Here is a 15,348-nt window from a genome sequence, read left to right on the forward strand (position 1 = left end):
ATTATTGAAATGTACTTTTTTTCCCACCTGGGATGGAATTTATCACGAAGGTAATAGATGCATCAGCATGCACATTATATTTTATATTACTGTACATTTTTATTAATGACTACAACAATTCTTAGCTTACGTCATATACATGTGATTTTCTTAAAATAATAATTACACCAGCATATGATGACCAACTGTAGTGTCAATAAAAAAAAGAAGATATTGTTATGCTAAGGGTTCAAATAAATGATCTTAAGCATGAAATGTGAATAATGCTTAGTCATCTCTGACCTTCCAAAAAGATCAGGGTGACAGCATGGCTTCATGCGATGACTTGTAAAAAAGACATCTGAAGGTTAGGAGAAAAAAAAATACTGTTTAAAACATACCAAAGATATGTAAGATGAAATGCAGCAAACCAAGTAAACATAAAAACAACATATATTACATTCTACATCAGGAATAATTCAAACATCTGTGAATTGCAGTAATTACTGTACAATTCTAATATTTAATGAAATATTATCTGATCCGAAGGAGCTCCATAATTCTATTCAGACCATGCAAGGAACATAATACTTCTTAAAAAAGGTACAGTTCACTCATATATAATTTTGTAATCATTTACTCACCCTCATGTCTATCCAGACCTGTTTTACTTTCTGTCTTCTGTAAAATACAATAGAAGATATTTTTTGCCAATACAGTGAAAGTGAAGAGGGTCCAATTGTATGGACAAAAAGTTCTTCAAAATATATTCTTTTGTAATATACAGAAGAAAGAAAGTCATACATATTTAGAAACAACATGAGGGTGAGTGAATGATGACACATTTTTGGGTGAACTATCCCTTTGAGACTCCTTTAATAACGGTCTACGGAAAGGTTTTAGATATGATTTGTGAGTGGCAAAAGTCAGACCAGGCTGGCTCTAGATGTTACTTTAGATCAAGAGGAAGTCCTCGGCTTGGTTTCCTGGTGCTCAGCATCTCTGAACAGTCCCTTTGGCTGGCGTGGAGGCGTGAGCGGAGGAATTGTGGGTGACTGAAGAATATCTGCGTACCTGTGGCTGGGTTTGGTCTCCCTTTGGAGAACTTTTCTGAGGAGCGGTTTCAAAAGCCCAATGGTGACCTGGCTGCCGTGAGCTTCAAACGGTCCCGAGTTCTGCGTCGAATCCGGCAGATTTTTCAGTACAATATTAAGTATGCTCGTCACAGTCATGTCCTCTGGACAAAGAGTCCACAGCAGGTCCAAATAAGGGTCCAGGTCTCGATGCTGGGACACCTCGCACAGCAGAGCATCGAAAATCTCTTTGTTCAGAATAGGGCTCTTCCGGCAAAACCTCTCAGCTACTTGTGTCACACGTTCCCACTGGCTTTGCTCGATGAGAATCCGCAACGCTTGCATTATCGCTTTAGGCCTCTCGCTGCACAAAAGCAGCTCTACTTCCAGGTGTTGGTAGGTTTCTTTGCAAGGGAGCACAGTCAAGGCCCGTTTATAGAGCGGCAAGCTCTCAGAGCTCTCCTTCACACCATAACTCCTGGTCGTGCCCATCTGCTGTTGCGCCAATTCGAGAAACCTGGGGAGCCAGCTAGGCTGGTATTTGAAGATGGAATGGCACAACAGCTCAAAAACAGGCAGGTTCACCGTAGTGTGTTTCTGCTGACCGTTGCAGTGAGCAAAGTTCGCTGTGGGTTGCACGGGGCTGAGGATGATCTTCCACAACTCAGCAGGAGCTTTGGACGACAATGATCCCTCGCCGTTACACCTCAGATGGAGAACCGCTTGCATGGCGCTCCAGGAATAAGTGGGAAAGAGTTGGAAGATGCTATTCAGGTATTGAAGATTCTCCCTCTCTAGCTCACCACCAAGTAGCCGGCAGATCTCCTGCTGCACCAATGTTTCACAATAGTTCTCTAGATCTTTCTCAGAAGCCTTCACCATTGACGTTTTGATGTCCTCCAGCAAAACGAGACTCCTAAGTTCTGATTCGAGTGAGCTCATGAGCCTTTCTTGACCCGAGGAATGTTTCTCACCAGTTTTGGTCTTCTGGTTGCTGAGATAATCCCTTAGGATGGCAGCCAGCGATATGGGAGCTTGAAACATCCCACCTTTTTTGAGCTTCTCCACCGTGAGCTGTGTGCTACTTAGACTTCTTTGTTGATAGTATTTGCACGCTTCCTCGAAAACAGCTTCAACCAAGAGTGCACTCGAGTCTTCTGGATGTGTCGGAGAAGGCTTCTGTCTTTGCGTGACCACAAACATCCCGGTTTCTAACAGCATTTGCGGAGAGTGACTGTCCAAAGAGTTTACAAAGAGAAGACCTTCCGTTTTCAGACTTATTCGCTCTAATTCCAGGCCACATTTGGTGTCAATTAAGAAGAGGGTCCTGCCTATTGTTAGTGCCAGGATTTCATTATATATATTCAGGCTATTTTGGGTCCCACTAGCACTTAGGCAGTTATCAGGAAGTTTGTAAATGCTGCGGAGACAGCCATCCCTCTTCATGATGCATACCCAACCAGTGCTGAGGAGAAGGAGGAGGTCTCCACATCCAGTGGGAGAGAATCCACAGATATCAGGAGGATTTAGTGTGGATAGAAGGCCAATCAAGTCTGTAACAAGCCTCTTGAAGTCTGATTCTTTGCTTGAGCTTTTCATAAGCGTGCAACTACAGGCACTATGCACTTTAAAGGCGTCACGTTCAGGTGACCATACAATAAACACCTTAGAAAAACCTAGTGAGGAGTTTTCCCGCATGTCTGGGAGCAGATAGACCAAATCCCCAGAACTGATGGTCTTATATCGAGGATTATTATGCAATGCAATTTTCACATTTCCCAAACTGACACCCCCCTCATTAACTTCTACAGTCTTTTTGCAGATACAGAACCTGAAGTTGCTACACACACTATTGGAGTTCTCAGATGGTGGTCGCTCCTCACACCATATGATGAAATTCTGACACACAGACACAGAAACTACTTTGGCACGAGGGCTGTTACACAGATCCACAGTCTGGAGTAGATGCCAGCCTGATCCGCACTCCAGGAATTTCCAGAATTCCGCTTTTCCATTCTCAAAAATCACTCCCAGCACAGAGGCTGCATCATCTGGTTTGCTTTGAGGGATATAAATGACATCTACTATAGGCACATTTCGAGTTAGCACTAAATCAATGTGCTTCTGGCTTTGCATCGGATGGGCTCGCTGATATTTGTCATATGTCATAAGACCACTCTTGGGCTGACGCACAATGACATGAATGTGACGTCCATCTGGACTCAGACGCACATCGGACAGGCAGTTTTGAGAAGAAATGTTGGAGTATGCTCGTTTAAAAAACTCCTTTAGATCCTTTCCTTTCGTGAAATCGCCGAAATCAGTCACTTGCTCCAATGCGAGTCGCGTCATGTTTGCTGAAGCGTCGATCTGGAATAGGAAGCAAACGATGCGCGTGAAAAGAAAACACTTTCAGTTTGGACCGGCGATCATCCACAGTCTCCCTGAAACATGTCCAGTGCTTCGTTCACGCGTTAACTCCATCATATGACGATGTCATATTTATACAGTCCATAAATCCAGTGAAATACACTTAGATTTGTCTTGTGCTGTCTGCTTCTGTCCCACTCCTCCTGACATCACGAGTTTGTTAATTTCCGGAATCTAACGGCTGCGTTTCAAAACCTAGTGAGCCCCGGATCCAGACAGCATTATTGAGCAACAACGGTCGCGACTAGGACAGCCAGAAATCCTGTCTAGGTAGGCAGCTTACTACGTTTTTAAACACGCCCTATGCGTTGTTTTTATTTTTTTTTTTGCTCTGTTGAAGGGAGGAGTTTCATTCATCATCCTGCTCATATATAACGTTTGGAAAATGTACTAGGCCTATTATAGTTTATCTACCTAACGTTACTGTGTCTGTTGTGTGTGTTAAATCATAATCTCAGTTAATCAAAGTTTTATTCAAGCATAGTATTTAAATCGTTTTATAATATTCAATTGGCTTAAAAACTCGCAACTTGGTGTCAATTAAAGTTTCATTCTGTAAAAATGTGTATCCTAAAAGTCTTTTGTGTGTGTGTGTGTATCCTAAAAATGTAGTGATTTAATAATTTTTTGTTACCTAACAAGATGAAAGAACTTTACTATAAAATTCTTCATAATTACTAGCCATTTAAATCTTTTCTTTCTAAATTTAAGTTGGACATTTCTTCACAATGCACATTCTGTAATTCTAATCTTGAAACAATACCACATTTATTTTCTGAATGTCATTATATAAATATTTTTGGAAAGAAGTAGCCTGGCTTATTTTCTCTGCTTATAGCAAACTTTTTATTTTTGAAATAATTAATGTTCTGTTTTTGATGTGGGAAAAAAGGAGATGGACAATGTGTTAAAATTGCTAACTATATGTGGCCTATTTCATCTGCATAAATGTAAAGTTACTGACTGTAAGCCCAACATTACGCTTTTTTGTATTGATTTAAAACTATTTTATGACTCCCTTTGTTCATCGCTCAACAAGAAATCTGCAAAACTGCACAACTGCTAAAAAAATTATAATACCTCCTGTGTATTTCCTGAAAATTAAAGTTTTTTTTTATTATTATCATTATATATATATATATATATATATATATATATATATATATATATATATATATATATATATATATATATATATATATATATATTGTCTTAGACATTTGTTATATATTTTTTTCTTGCTTGTTTATACATCCTTTTTTGTATTTTGTTTCAAAATCTATTTCATGTATCCCCTGTATGTTTAATAATAATAATAAAAATGGGGGGCGTAAATGACGTAAATTTGTAGGCTAACAAGGGAGGCTAATACGCCATAGAATATTCCTATCTGGGTTTTAGATTGGTTTTAGATGTATGAGTAAATTAATGTCTTTAGCGAACAATTTTCGAATCGACTTTTAGGTTTTGTTCAACAACATAGATTGAAAATTAAAATACGATGGTCACAAGCAGAGCGATTGGCCCATAGACATGTACACCTAGATTCCACATTCGACAGCTCCAGACACGTCGGCGCGCCCGCCATCTTGGAACGGTCAACGACAGCGTGTCGTCATTCACAGTATCACACAGAGTCAATGATGGCACAACATTGCGGAGCTTCTGATTGTGAAACACCGAGATTTAAATTCTCGAAGAAATGGGATAACTTTTCACAAGTGAGAATGTGCTGGTTTGTGTTTTTATATGTATTAACTCAGTATTTCAGGTTTACTATGGTAACTTTCTAATGTCACGTTAGCTGACTGACACCTTCGTCTTGTTGTAATGTGTTAGTTTAGCAAAATCATCTGCTAAAGTCTATTGCAGATATAGATGATCATATATGCGTCTAAATACGGTTACAGACGCACAAGTCAACCTGCTCTCTAGTGTTCACGGACCGGCGTTTTGACTGTTCCAATATGGCGGACGGTCCATAGAAACATCCACTAATGAGGCATCTATGTTTATAAATGTATTTATTTCCCGGTCACAAGTGTCGGAAATGACGCGAGGGGTGGTAAACACACTTCCTTCTACTCGCGCGAAGTTTTCATCGTAGATGTAAATGACGGACATGAATCCTGCAGTTTTTAAAGTTTGTACGTTCTCAAAATATATGCTAATTTGTGTACATCAGTGTTTATTGTTTCTTCTCTGGCTTTATTTTCCGATGTCTGGTCGCATGCTTAGGTCAGCTGCAAAGAATCGCAAATACGATCACTGTCAGGAAATATTTATGTAAATAATGTCTATATTTTGATGGATTGCACGCACACATGCTCTAATTATTTTGTAAACAAACTTTTTAAAAAGCCTCACTAAAATCTGTGTATCAGTAAAACACTGTCTTTACTTACCATGTGATTAGCTGCATATTATATTAGTACACTGTAGTATGCTATGCTTTACTAAATTATGCTGCATACTATTCATTTGTTATATTATATATGTTATGCTTGCATACTTGAGTGAACCTACTTAATTTTGAAAAACGTCAATGTACAACTGTCATTTTGGATTTTCAAATCTGTCTATTTATTTTTATTGTAATATAATCTTTTATAAACTTTAGGAATTTTAAGTTTCTGTTTTATAAGCAGTCTGACAAATGTGTCTCTCTGACCAGAAAATCAAGCAGAAACACTGAAGATGTCTGACTCGAGAAGAAGGTCGAGAGGGAGTCAAGAGGAGCCAGCAGGACCGTCCAATGGAGTAGGTGGGCGGAACAGGTCAGAGAGAGCTGCTGAAATGGGTGAAGAAGATGATATTGTTGGTGGACCATCAGGTATTAGTGAGGAAGATGATGATCCAACACGCAGGAGAGAGATCAGGAGCAAGTACAGGGATCTGATCAATCAAGTCCAGCGTGAGTATTATTACTGTTAAAATTTGTTTCATTGATACAGTTTAATATTTATTTTATGAAGTGTATCCATTGAGAACATGTGACATGCATTTTTTGTTGTTGACAGAAAACCGTGAGGACATGTTGAACCCGGCTAACAATAAACTCACTGATGTTTTAGAAGAGGCCAACAAACTTTTTGCCAATGGTATTATTTCTATACACTCTAATGTTTATGATTATATATTTATATTTTGTATTTTTAAATTTTGAGTAATTTTTTTTAGTAATTAAAAAGTCTGTTAATTTATAGTTTATATTATTATATTATAATTATATATTATTATTAGTTTATAATTTTTCTTAACTTTTATTTCAGTTTTAGTTATTTTAGTGCATCAAGGTAAATTCAAAGAAAATGAGAAATTTTGCCTTAGCAGTAGCTGAAATAAAGATTAATAAACAAACAACTTTATTTTTATTTAATTTGAGTAAATGTTTATTTTAATTTAAAAAAAAAAATTGTGATGTTTTTAGTTCTAGTTTTAGTTAACTATATCTATAATAGCCCTGTTTCTATACACTTCATATCCTGATACCTACTAACACATTTAAGTGCTGTAGTTGGATATATGGTTTAGCAGAGCTCTGCATACACATCTTCCAGTTTCTTTGCATTATGTCTTCACAATGTTTCTCCTGCTGGTTTGTTATGTTCTGTTTCTGTTTTCAGTGAGACAGGCTCGTGAAGCAGCGCTGGATGCTCAACTCCTGGTACTAGCCACTGATCTAGGGAAGGAGAAGGCCAGCCAGCTACATGCTGAAGGCTCTGCGTTTGACCCGTCTGCATTTGCAGAACATTTGGTTAGTAACTTTGAGGGGAAAGCCAGATCTTACATTTTGCCATGTGCAAATTCACTCTGAAAGGATTTTTCTCCTTGGTTGATTTTTCATATTGATCATTCTAGTTGTCCTACATGGGTCTGAATCGTTTGGAGGATGAAAGTGGTCAAGATGGAAACTTGGAGGGATATTTACCACAAGGAGCCTGGCAGAAGCTTGCAAATAGATCTGAGCACTGCTTCAAAACAGCCCCTTCATTCCACTACATGTAAGTATAGCTGTAGTAAGGGAAGTTAAATGAGATCGAAGGCGATCAGGTAATTGTATCGAAGTATGTAAGACTAGGGGATATATTAAATTTACATTTAATTTTATATTATTTTGCTTTTTTTTTTCAATGGTTTTCATGAGTTTTTTGCTATTATTTTTGCTATTAAGTTTTCCGATTCCCATTTTGCCCCAGCAAAAATGGTGTTATAATTGGTAAGTTCAAATTCTGTAAAGCGGTTCAAACGGTCAGTATAAGTAAACCAGTTCACTTACATCTAAATTTGTTTGCATCATCCCTTACAAATGTTCACTGATGTCCCCATGTGGTATTTCATATATTGAAAAGGTTTAGTAAACAAGCATACACTACTATTCAAATGTTTGTGGTTAGTAAATTACTAATTTTTATGTAATTAATACTTTAGTTTTATTAGGAAAGGATACATTAATTTGTCAACAGTAACAGTGAAGATATTTAAAATTACTGAATGCAAAAGATTTCTATTTCAAATAAATGCTCAGTTGTTCAATTGAACTTTATATTCATCAAGAAATCTTGAAAAATGTATTATGGTTTACACAGAAAAATTCTCAAACACTAATAATTGTTGTATTGGTGCAAATAAATAAAATTAATAAATATTTTTCCATAATTATTTAGTGAGCTTTTTATTACATATTGGATTCTTTTTGATTAGAATGGCCATACAGTTTTACAAAAACAAAACCTCTGCTGACACTGAAGTGTGCACTAACCTTTATTTAATTATTCTATTCAATTCAAGGTTGGGCTCATTTTTGGCAGAGCCTCCTCCACCACGGCAGAGAGTTGAAAGGCAAAGGAAAGTACCAGGCAAAGAGGCGAAGCGAATTATGCCCACCCAGGTGTGCTTATTATAATGCAAACGCTGACTGTCTTTTCAAATATCCTTCAGAATCTGTCCGATTTTAAGAAATATCTTGTCGTCACAGCTGAAAAAAATGGAAGAATCACACCAGGAGGCAACAGAGAAGGAGGTTGAAAGGATTCTTGGATGTCTCCAAGGTTACTTTGCTGATGACTGTAAGCATAATAAAATAACTTTGCGTCAGAACTTTGCTACAGACTATTTTAAAATAAAAAAATTGTCTTTTTCGGAACAGCTGACGAACCCATTTCATACTATGAGTTCGTTATCGACCCCAACTCCTTCTCCCGGACTGTGGAGAACATCTTCCACACATCTTTTCTCATAAGGGTAAGTCGAGATGTTACAATAGCTGTGGAAATTTGACATAGGTCCCACAATAAAAAATGAAATCCGTTTTTTATTACTCTCAGGATGGTCTGGCGAGGATGTACTTGGATAAGGATAACCTTCCTTGTATTGGTAAGGTCCATAAGATCCATAAGTCATAGTTGTGGTTGTGTTTGGTTGCATGTGCTCACAGATGATATTATTATGTGTGTGTTGTAGCTCCAGTAGAGGAAGGTGAGGTAGAGCCTGGTGGTGCTTCCATCCGACATCAGTGTGTCATCTCTATCAACCATGAATCCTGGAGGGTGAGCACATTATGACTGCGCTTGGTGCATATTTGCAATAGTGATGCACCAGGTTTTATTATTTTTTTTTTTTTACCAATCCGGGAATTAAAGTTTTCATTTAGCCACAAGCAGAAACCGAAAATAAAGTTTATTTAATATTGTAATGTTCCCTATTGTAATGTACATTATATCATAATGAAACTTCTTCTCAAGCAAGAAAAAATGTAGGGTGGTAATTTCGTCCATCGGAAATTGATTGGATTGTTGGATCACTGCCGTTTGCTATTGCTGTCATCTCATGTGATTGACAGTTTTTCCCGCCCTCATGCCAGTAAACATGTCATCAGAGAAGAGGGAGGGGAAGATATTTGATTAAAGATTAGGAGGGCACATGAATAAAAAAAAAGATATGTGCACAAATAAATTGTTTATAATAAATGCTGCAATATTCCATAAAAAATATAGGATTGAAATATATTGTTAATCTCCCTCTATCATCTATGCATGTATCTAGAAAAATATTTCTCTCTAGATTTTTTTTTTTTTTTAGCTGACTAACAAACTATGAACATTGAATGGCTAATGCTGGGTAAAAACTAAAAGATTTTTTGAAAACGTATAAGATTTTCAAAATGTGGGAGACCACAAACATAAGGAAAAAAATCCTAGATTTAACCGTTTTGCTCTTACAGTGTGTGGTGTGCCGTGATATGACAAAGACAGCACACCACACACAAACAGATTTTCAACCAGAGCCCCGACTATGAATAAGGGAAATCTCACAAAATCTCTCGAGACTTCAGAGTAAACATGACGACTGATAGGCAGGAAGAAATTGCGTTGATAGTGTTTGGAATGATTTTGGTATGTTTTACTGGACACGTTGTATAAACACTCTTGCTGTTGCCACAAATCAACAAGCTGATCCTCCATCTCTGCTGTCCAAATCCATTTAAAGTTGTGCTGTGCCATAACTGTGTTTATGCTTCTGTCTTCTGTCAGCTCGCTTTCTGATTGGATATCGTTTCGTTTCACGTGATAATCTCTCTAGAGCGTGCACGCGTTTGTCCTCGGGGTTCCCCCTACATATCAGGATTTCTGATGTTGAATATTTACAATTCGCGATTGGGGGGCCTCTGATGTCCTTCCGAGCAGATTCAGTCAATCTTAACACATCTTGCACCACAGGAAAAATCTGATAAGATAATCTGTAGACCCATTAAGATAATTGGGACATTACCTAGGATTGTCGGAAGGTGAGAAATCAGCCCAAAATCAGCCCGATTATCTTGTGGTGTGCACCCAGTAGGGCTGCACAATGATTAATCATGATTAATTGTTTGCAAAATAAAAGTCTGTGTTTACGTAATATGTGTGTTTTGTGTATAATAATTATGTATATATAAATATACATACATAAGTATATTTAAGAAAAATGTTATATTTATATATAAAATATTTATATTTATATATAATATAAAATGTATTTAAATATGTATATTTATTTATACATGCATATATTTCTTAAATTTATACGTGTGTGTGTATATATATATATATATATATATATATATATATATATATATATATACACACACATAATTATTATACACAGAACACACACATACATGATTACATGAGCTATGATACATTTCAGTAAGTTGTACTGCTTCTTTCAGCATACCTTCTGATGTTCATTTATGTTCATTTTGTGCTATAACTAGTAGTAAACTGGAAGAGATGATTGGTTCACATGCGCTCTGCTCTGCTCCGTGCTAATATGCTTTAAGAGCATCAAACGATCATTATTGCTTGAGTTTTGTTCTAAAATTGAAAGAATTTGAAAGCTCAAACTTGGTTTCTATCAATAGTCACAAAGCTTATTGCAATTATTGGATGGTATAGGCAAACTGAAAACCACGTATACTAAGGGTGCGTTCACACTTGTAGTTCGGTTCGTTTGGTTCATTTGGTCCGGACCAAAGAAAAAAAAAAAACATTTAGTCCTGGTCTGATTAGCGTTCAGATTGGCAATTTTATCACCGAACCAAAAGATACCGAACCTAAAGGCACAGAGATACATCCACAACGTGATTAGTCGGATTTTATGACGTATTGCCTATTTTGAGACGGAACTTACCGAACATCCAAAACAGTGCTGTTTTCTGAGGTAAATGCGCTCGTTGTGTGTGTGTAGCTGTCCGTAGCCTGCATGTGATGGAAGCTCGTGAAGAGTTTATAAAATGTGTAAAGTAGTCAAAACAGCGGGGAGAATCCCTCCGTCACACACAAACCATCTGCTGCGTGGAGACGCGCGTCTGATGCCTGTGATGGGCAAACTCGCGTCTATGACGAGAAAAACCGACATGCGTGAGGATTCTGTCCATTTTAGAATCTCATCTTCCTGTTTTTGGTTCGGTTACATGTCTTTGGTCCGTGTTGCGTTCATATATAATTCGAACCGCACCAGAGTTCGTTTGGAAGCGGACCGAGACCCATCTTTTCAGCGGTCTCGGTCCGCTTGTTTGGTGCGCACCAGAGTTCGGATGGCAGCGTTCACACATGTTCAAATGAACCGCACTAACCGAGCAATCACACCAGGGTTCGTCTTAATCGAACCAAACATGACAAGTGTGAACGCACCCTAAAAGATCTTGGTTCATTAAAATGAAGTTTGATTTAGAATCGAGAAGTATAAATTCAGCCCTCCAAAACCTTCTGCTGAATATTTTCAGTTGCCGAAATGTTGGTGCATCACTAAATTCAAGCAGATATTTATTCAGTATAGGTTTTTTTTTTTTTTTTTTTTTTTTAATGTTAAATAATTTACATCTCTGTTTTACAGGAAATCATTGATGCCTTTGATATTAAGGACGCTCTGATTCCAGCTCCTGAAGTTTTGTCTCAAGAAAGCTAAGTTGGAGGATAGCTAACAACAGCTACTGAAACATTTGTAAAATAAAAACAACTACATTTTTATATTTTTAATGTTTGGAATCTCAATTTTAAGAGTCATGTCTTTTGGATTTTGTATAAAGTGCAATAATTTTGACTAATACAATAAATGTAAAGTGAACTTATATTAGGTGTTGGATTCCAAGTAAAACCAAAGAAATATTTTAATTTGATGGAAACATACAAGGTTCATAACTCTCCACGGTCTATAGGTTTACATCTCTCTTTCTCTGAATCTCAAATATTCAGAGCAGCACAGTGCACAGAGGTGGTGACCATCACATGGGATCATTATTTAATAAAACATGTTTGCTTTGTAAACCATTATTCAAAGACATAATCCCATTTGCAAGTCAAAACTCCATTCACAACCCCCCACATCACAGAGTCTGAGTTTATATCTACAGGACATTTCCTTGTATATCCTTTTACAAACATGCTCCATTAAACCTGCCCCATTTTTTTTTTTATAGATAAGAGACTGTATCCATGCAGATGAACTAAAGATGCTTGTAGTGTAGATAACACTTGTATTGGGGAATCCAGATATAAACCTGTGTCAAAAGTATGTTGTAAGATAAACCTATTCAAAATGGGCCGTAATCCCATATCCGTTTAGATTACAGTTGAACACTACCATCTAGTGGTGGAGGAATGCACTGGTTAGGGCTGAATATATTTGTATGTGAATTAAAAAATTGTTATTGAAACATTATCTCGACTGCTGTCTCGGATATTTGCAGGATCATATGGGAATATCTGTATTCTCTTGCACTGTGTTGTCTATTACAGATTCATATCATATAAAATGCTTATGCAGGGCGGCGATAGAGAGCCGTCCATGTGTGCACTAGTGCGGCCCTATATATGCACACAGATTGGTCCAAGCTTGGATTAACTGCCCTGTAGTTTAAACCCACTGACATCTGAAACCTTTTGGAGGGATCTGCCTGCTGTCTGAGTAACACTCATGCTCACAAGACGCATCTCTCAGCTGCAGGGACTTTTTGGATGGTGTAGTGGTGTAAATCTGTGTTCAGGTCAGTGGCTGAAGTTATGATTTTGAGTATAGCATTGGGCAGCAATTTTTTGTTGACCGTGTTTGTTTTTGTGGTGGTGTTTTTTTCCCCGACAACATTTGTTTTTATTTTCACTTCAGATTTGTCTAGGCTTATTGTTTGTTGGTGTGCTCCATTTAAACAGGGCAGGTGTTGTTTTATGCCTTTTATATGCTTTTATGCTTCATTTAATGTTGATAAGTGTTTTTTTGTTTGTTTGTTTGTTTGTTTTTTCAGTGGGTCAGTGTGTTGGCTCACTGGTTAAAGTTCTGCATCCTTGTATTTCACAGTGGCAGAGATCCGATCTCATTTTTAAGAAAGTGGCAGCATATAAAAATAATGGAAAATTATTTATATAGCTTTGCTATACAAGTTATTATCAGATTCCCTTAAATGTTCTTACTTTTTCCTCATCTTTTATGAGCTATCGTTTAGTTTGTCTGTATTAAACATTTTGTAATTTAAATGTTTTAGTGAACTGCAGTATCTTTGCCTGGTGTCTTTTTTTATTTTATATAATGTAGAATAAGATATGCATTTAAACACATTCTTCATGTGTTTATTTGAACTCTTGAGAATTTTGCCTTCCATTTCAGAAGTAAAGGTTGCTTTTTTTGCTGAAATCTCATCTTTCATATGCACAGATAATAAAATTCTGGCCTGTACTGATGATTATTTTCATGTTATGAATGATATTAAAATAATAAAATTAAATGGTTTTGATATCATTAATATTATTTTAGTCTTAAAAAATATGCTAAAACTAAAATCAGTATCAATTCAGTGTTGTCATGCTTAATTTAGGCATCAACCAAAATTGCTATATTTTAAAAAAATCGTTAAGATTGATAACTGATATAATTCTGATAATCTGTACTTCGAATGATGGTCCAGACCAGGTGTGATTTTAAATGTATTTTATTTAGGGCTGCAACAACTAGTCGATAAAATCGATAATGAAAATAGTCGAATGTCGTTATCGATTAGTCGCGTCTGCCCACCGTGCACCGAAAACTTCCGCCAGTCCATCAAATTACAGCACTGAATAACGCATTTTTATGAACAAAATGCATCTAAAAAGTAGTTGAGGAAACTGAGTGAGCCGCTGCGGGAAAGGTATGTGATCCAAACTCCCGATAACACGTGAATTCTTTATTTTAAGCTTAAGACTATGCATTTGCTTGTCTTGTCAGGCGTTTTGACAGATGTGAGATCGAGCTGTTTAATTTGTGATATGTTTCCTCAGCGCAAAATGTAATTTTATTATTATTTCCTTATCCGTAAGTGTTGCAAATTCACGCGAATAATTCCATTTTACATGAAGGCTCGTCCTTTTACAGTCTGAGTAAAACTTCAAACTTTACTGAATGAGCGACGGCGCATTAGACAGGGATACTATTAAATTCAGCGCAAATATATATATTTTTCTGAAATATCTGTTGTTGACTTTTAAATCTAAATTTAACGTCCAACATGTAATTTTATGAGAGTGTTAATTGTAAAGGTATAACTGCATGTAATCAATAGCTACTGTAACTGTAAGACGTTTACAGGATAAAGAACAGGTTACTGTGTTGAGAGTGAATGTGTTCCTGCAGAACATTCCTCTTGACTGTTAACACTGAGTTTTTATTTATTATCTTTATTATCATCTTCATTTTTAATGTGATTTAGACTGCCCTTTTTTAGATATATTCACTGTATATGTTTTCATAGCATTCAGTTGGCACATTTGTTTGAAAGACAGCATTGGGGAGAATGTGGAAAAGTGTCTTTTGTCAATAAAATAAAATTAAAAAGAAAGTTGATCTTTTTACCAGATTTATCAAATCGGCCAAATAATCGATTATCAAAATAATCCTTAGTTGCAGCCCTAATTAATTTGGCTTGAAAAAGCCAACTTACTGTTATGCTGTTTTATCTATCTATCTATCTATCTATCTATCTATCTATCTATCTATCTATCTATCTATCTATCTATCTATCTATCTATCTATCTATCTATCTATCTATCTATCTATCTATCTATCTATCTATCTATCTATCTGTCTGTCTGTCTGTCTGTCTGTCTGTCTGAACTCATTTCATAAACTCATCTGTCTGTCTGTCTGTCTATCTATCATCTATCTAAACTCATTTAAACTCATCTGTCTGTCTGTCTATCTATTTATCTATCTATCAAACTAAATCAATCAATCTATCATAGCAACCACCCAGAACACCATGGCAACCGCCTAGCAACCGCACAAATCACCCTTGCAATATCCTATCAACCACCCTGGGTACCCTAGCAACCGCATAGCAACGCCGTAGCAACCACCC

At 36.7% G+C, this 15,348-nt stretch overlaps 2 protein-coding genes across 6 annotated transcripts; one reads left to right on the top strand and one right to left on the bottom strand.

Annotated features, from left to right (window-relative positions):
• Window positions 1-30: 30 nt before the first annotated feature.
• On the bottom strand, window positions 31-3,649 carry LOC137020604 (BLOC-2 complex member HPS6). Of its 3 annotated transcripts, XM_067386380.1 has the most exons (3): window positions 784-3,648; window positions 624-660; window positions 35-340 (listed from the first exon to the last, which is right to left on the bottom strand). In XM_067386380.1, exon 1 carries the CDS (start codon window positions 3,402-3,404, stop codon window positions 939-941), a length of 2,466 nt encoding a protein of 821 aa, XP_067242481.1. In that variant the 5' UTR covers window positions 3,405-3,648; the 3' UTR covers window positions 35-340; window positions 624-660; window positions 784-938. The 3 variants fall into 3 exon arrangements, with proteins under 3 accessions (XP_067242483.1, XP_067242481.1, XP_067242480.1); XM_067386382.1 differs by lacking the exon at window positions 624-660 and having other exon boundaries at window positions 31-340; window positions 1,054-3,649; XM_067386379.1 differs by having other exon boundaries at window positions 624-3,648.
• Window positions 3,650-3,652: 3 nt separating this feature from the next.
• nsmce4a (NSE4 homolog A, SMC5-SMC6 complex component) lies at window positions 3,653-12,065 on the top strand. Of its 3 annotated transcripts, none has more exons than XM_067386384.1 (11): window positions 3,653-3,752; window positions 6,157-6,396; window positions 6,503-6,583; window positions 7,109-7,239; window positions 7,344-7,486; window positions 8,274-8,373; window positions 8,461-8,551; window positions 8,632-8,726; window positions 8,810-8,858; window positions 8,946-9,031; window positions 11,859-12,065. In XM_067386384.1, exons 2-11 carry the CDS (start codon window positions 6,180-6,182, stop codon window positions 11,928-11,930), a joined length of 1,065 nt encoding a protein of 354 aa, XP_067242485.1. In that variant the 5' UTR covers window positions 3,653-3,752; window positions 6,157-6,179; the 3' UTR covers window positions 11,931-12,065. The 3 variants fall into 3 exon arrangements, with proteins under 3 accessions (XP_067242485.1, XP_067242484.1, XP_067242486.1); XM_067386383.1 differs by lacking the exon at window positions 3,653-3,752 and adding an exon at window positions 5,537-5,629; XM_067386385.1 differs by lacking the exon at window positions 3,653-3,752 and adding an exon at window positions 5,537-5,629 and having other exon boundaries at window positions 8,461-8,533.
• The last annotated feature ends 3,283 nt before the right edge of the window (window positions 12,066-15,348 follow it).

The sequence above is a fragment of the Chanodichthys erythropterus genome, chromosome 5 (genome assembly GCF_024489055.1).
Source record: "Chanodichthys erythropterus isolate Z2021 chromosome 5, ASM2448905v1, whole genome shotgun sequence".
In the NCBI taxonomy this organism is placed as follows: domain Eukaryota; kingdom Metazoa; phylum Chordata; class Actinopteri; order Cypriniformes; family Xenocyprididae; genus Chanodichthys; species Chanodichthys erythropterus.

Bases quoted from the DNA above. Each gene is read 5' to 3' on its own strand.
- LOC137020604 (XM_067386380.1), bottom strand. From the start codon at position 3,404: ATGACGCGACTCGCATTGGAGCAAGTGACTGATTTCGGCGATTTCACG.
- nsmce4a (XM_067386384.1), top strand. From the start codon at position 6,180: ATGTCTGACTCGAGAAGAAGGTCGAGAGGGAGTCAAGAGGAGCCAGCA. The intron at 6,397-6,502 runs GTGAGTATTATT...TGTTGTTGACAG, and splicing joins TCTGATCAATCAAGTCCAGC to AAAACCGTGAGGACATGTTG. The intron at 7,487-8,273 runs GTAAGTATAGCT...ATTCAATTCAAG, and splicing joins GCCCCTTCATTCCACTACAT to GTTGGGCTCATTTTTGGCAG.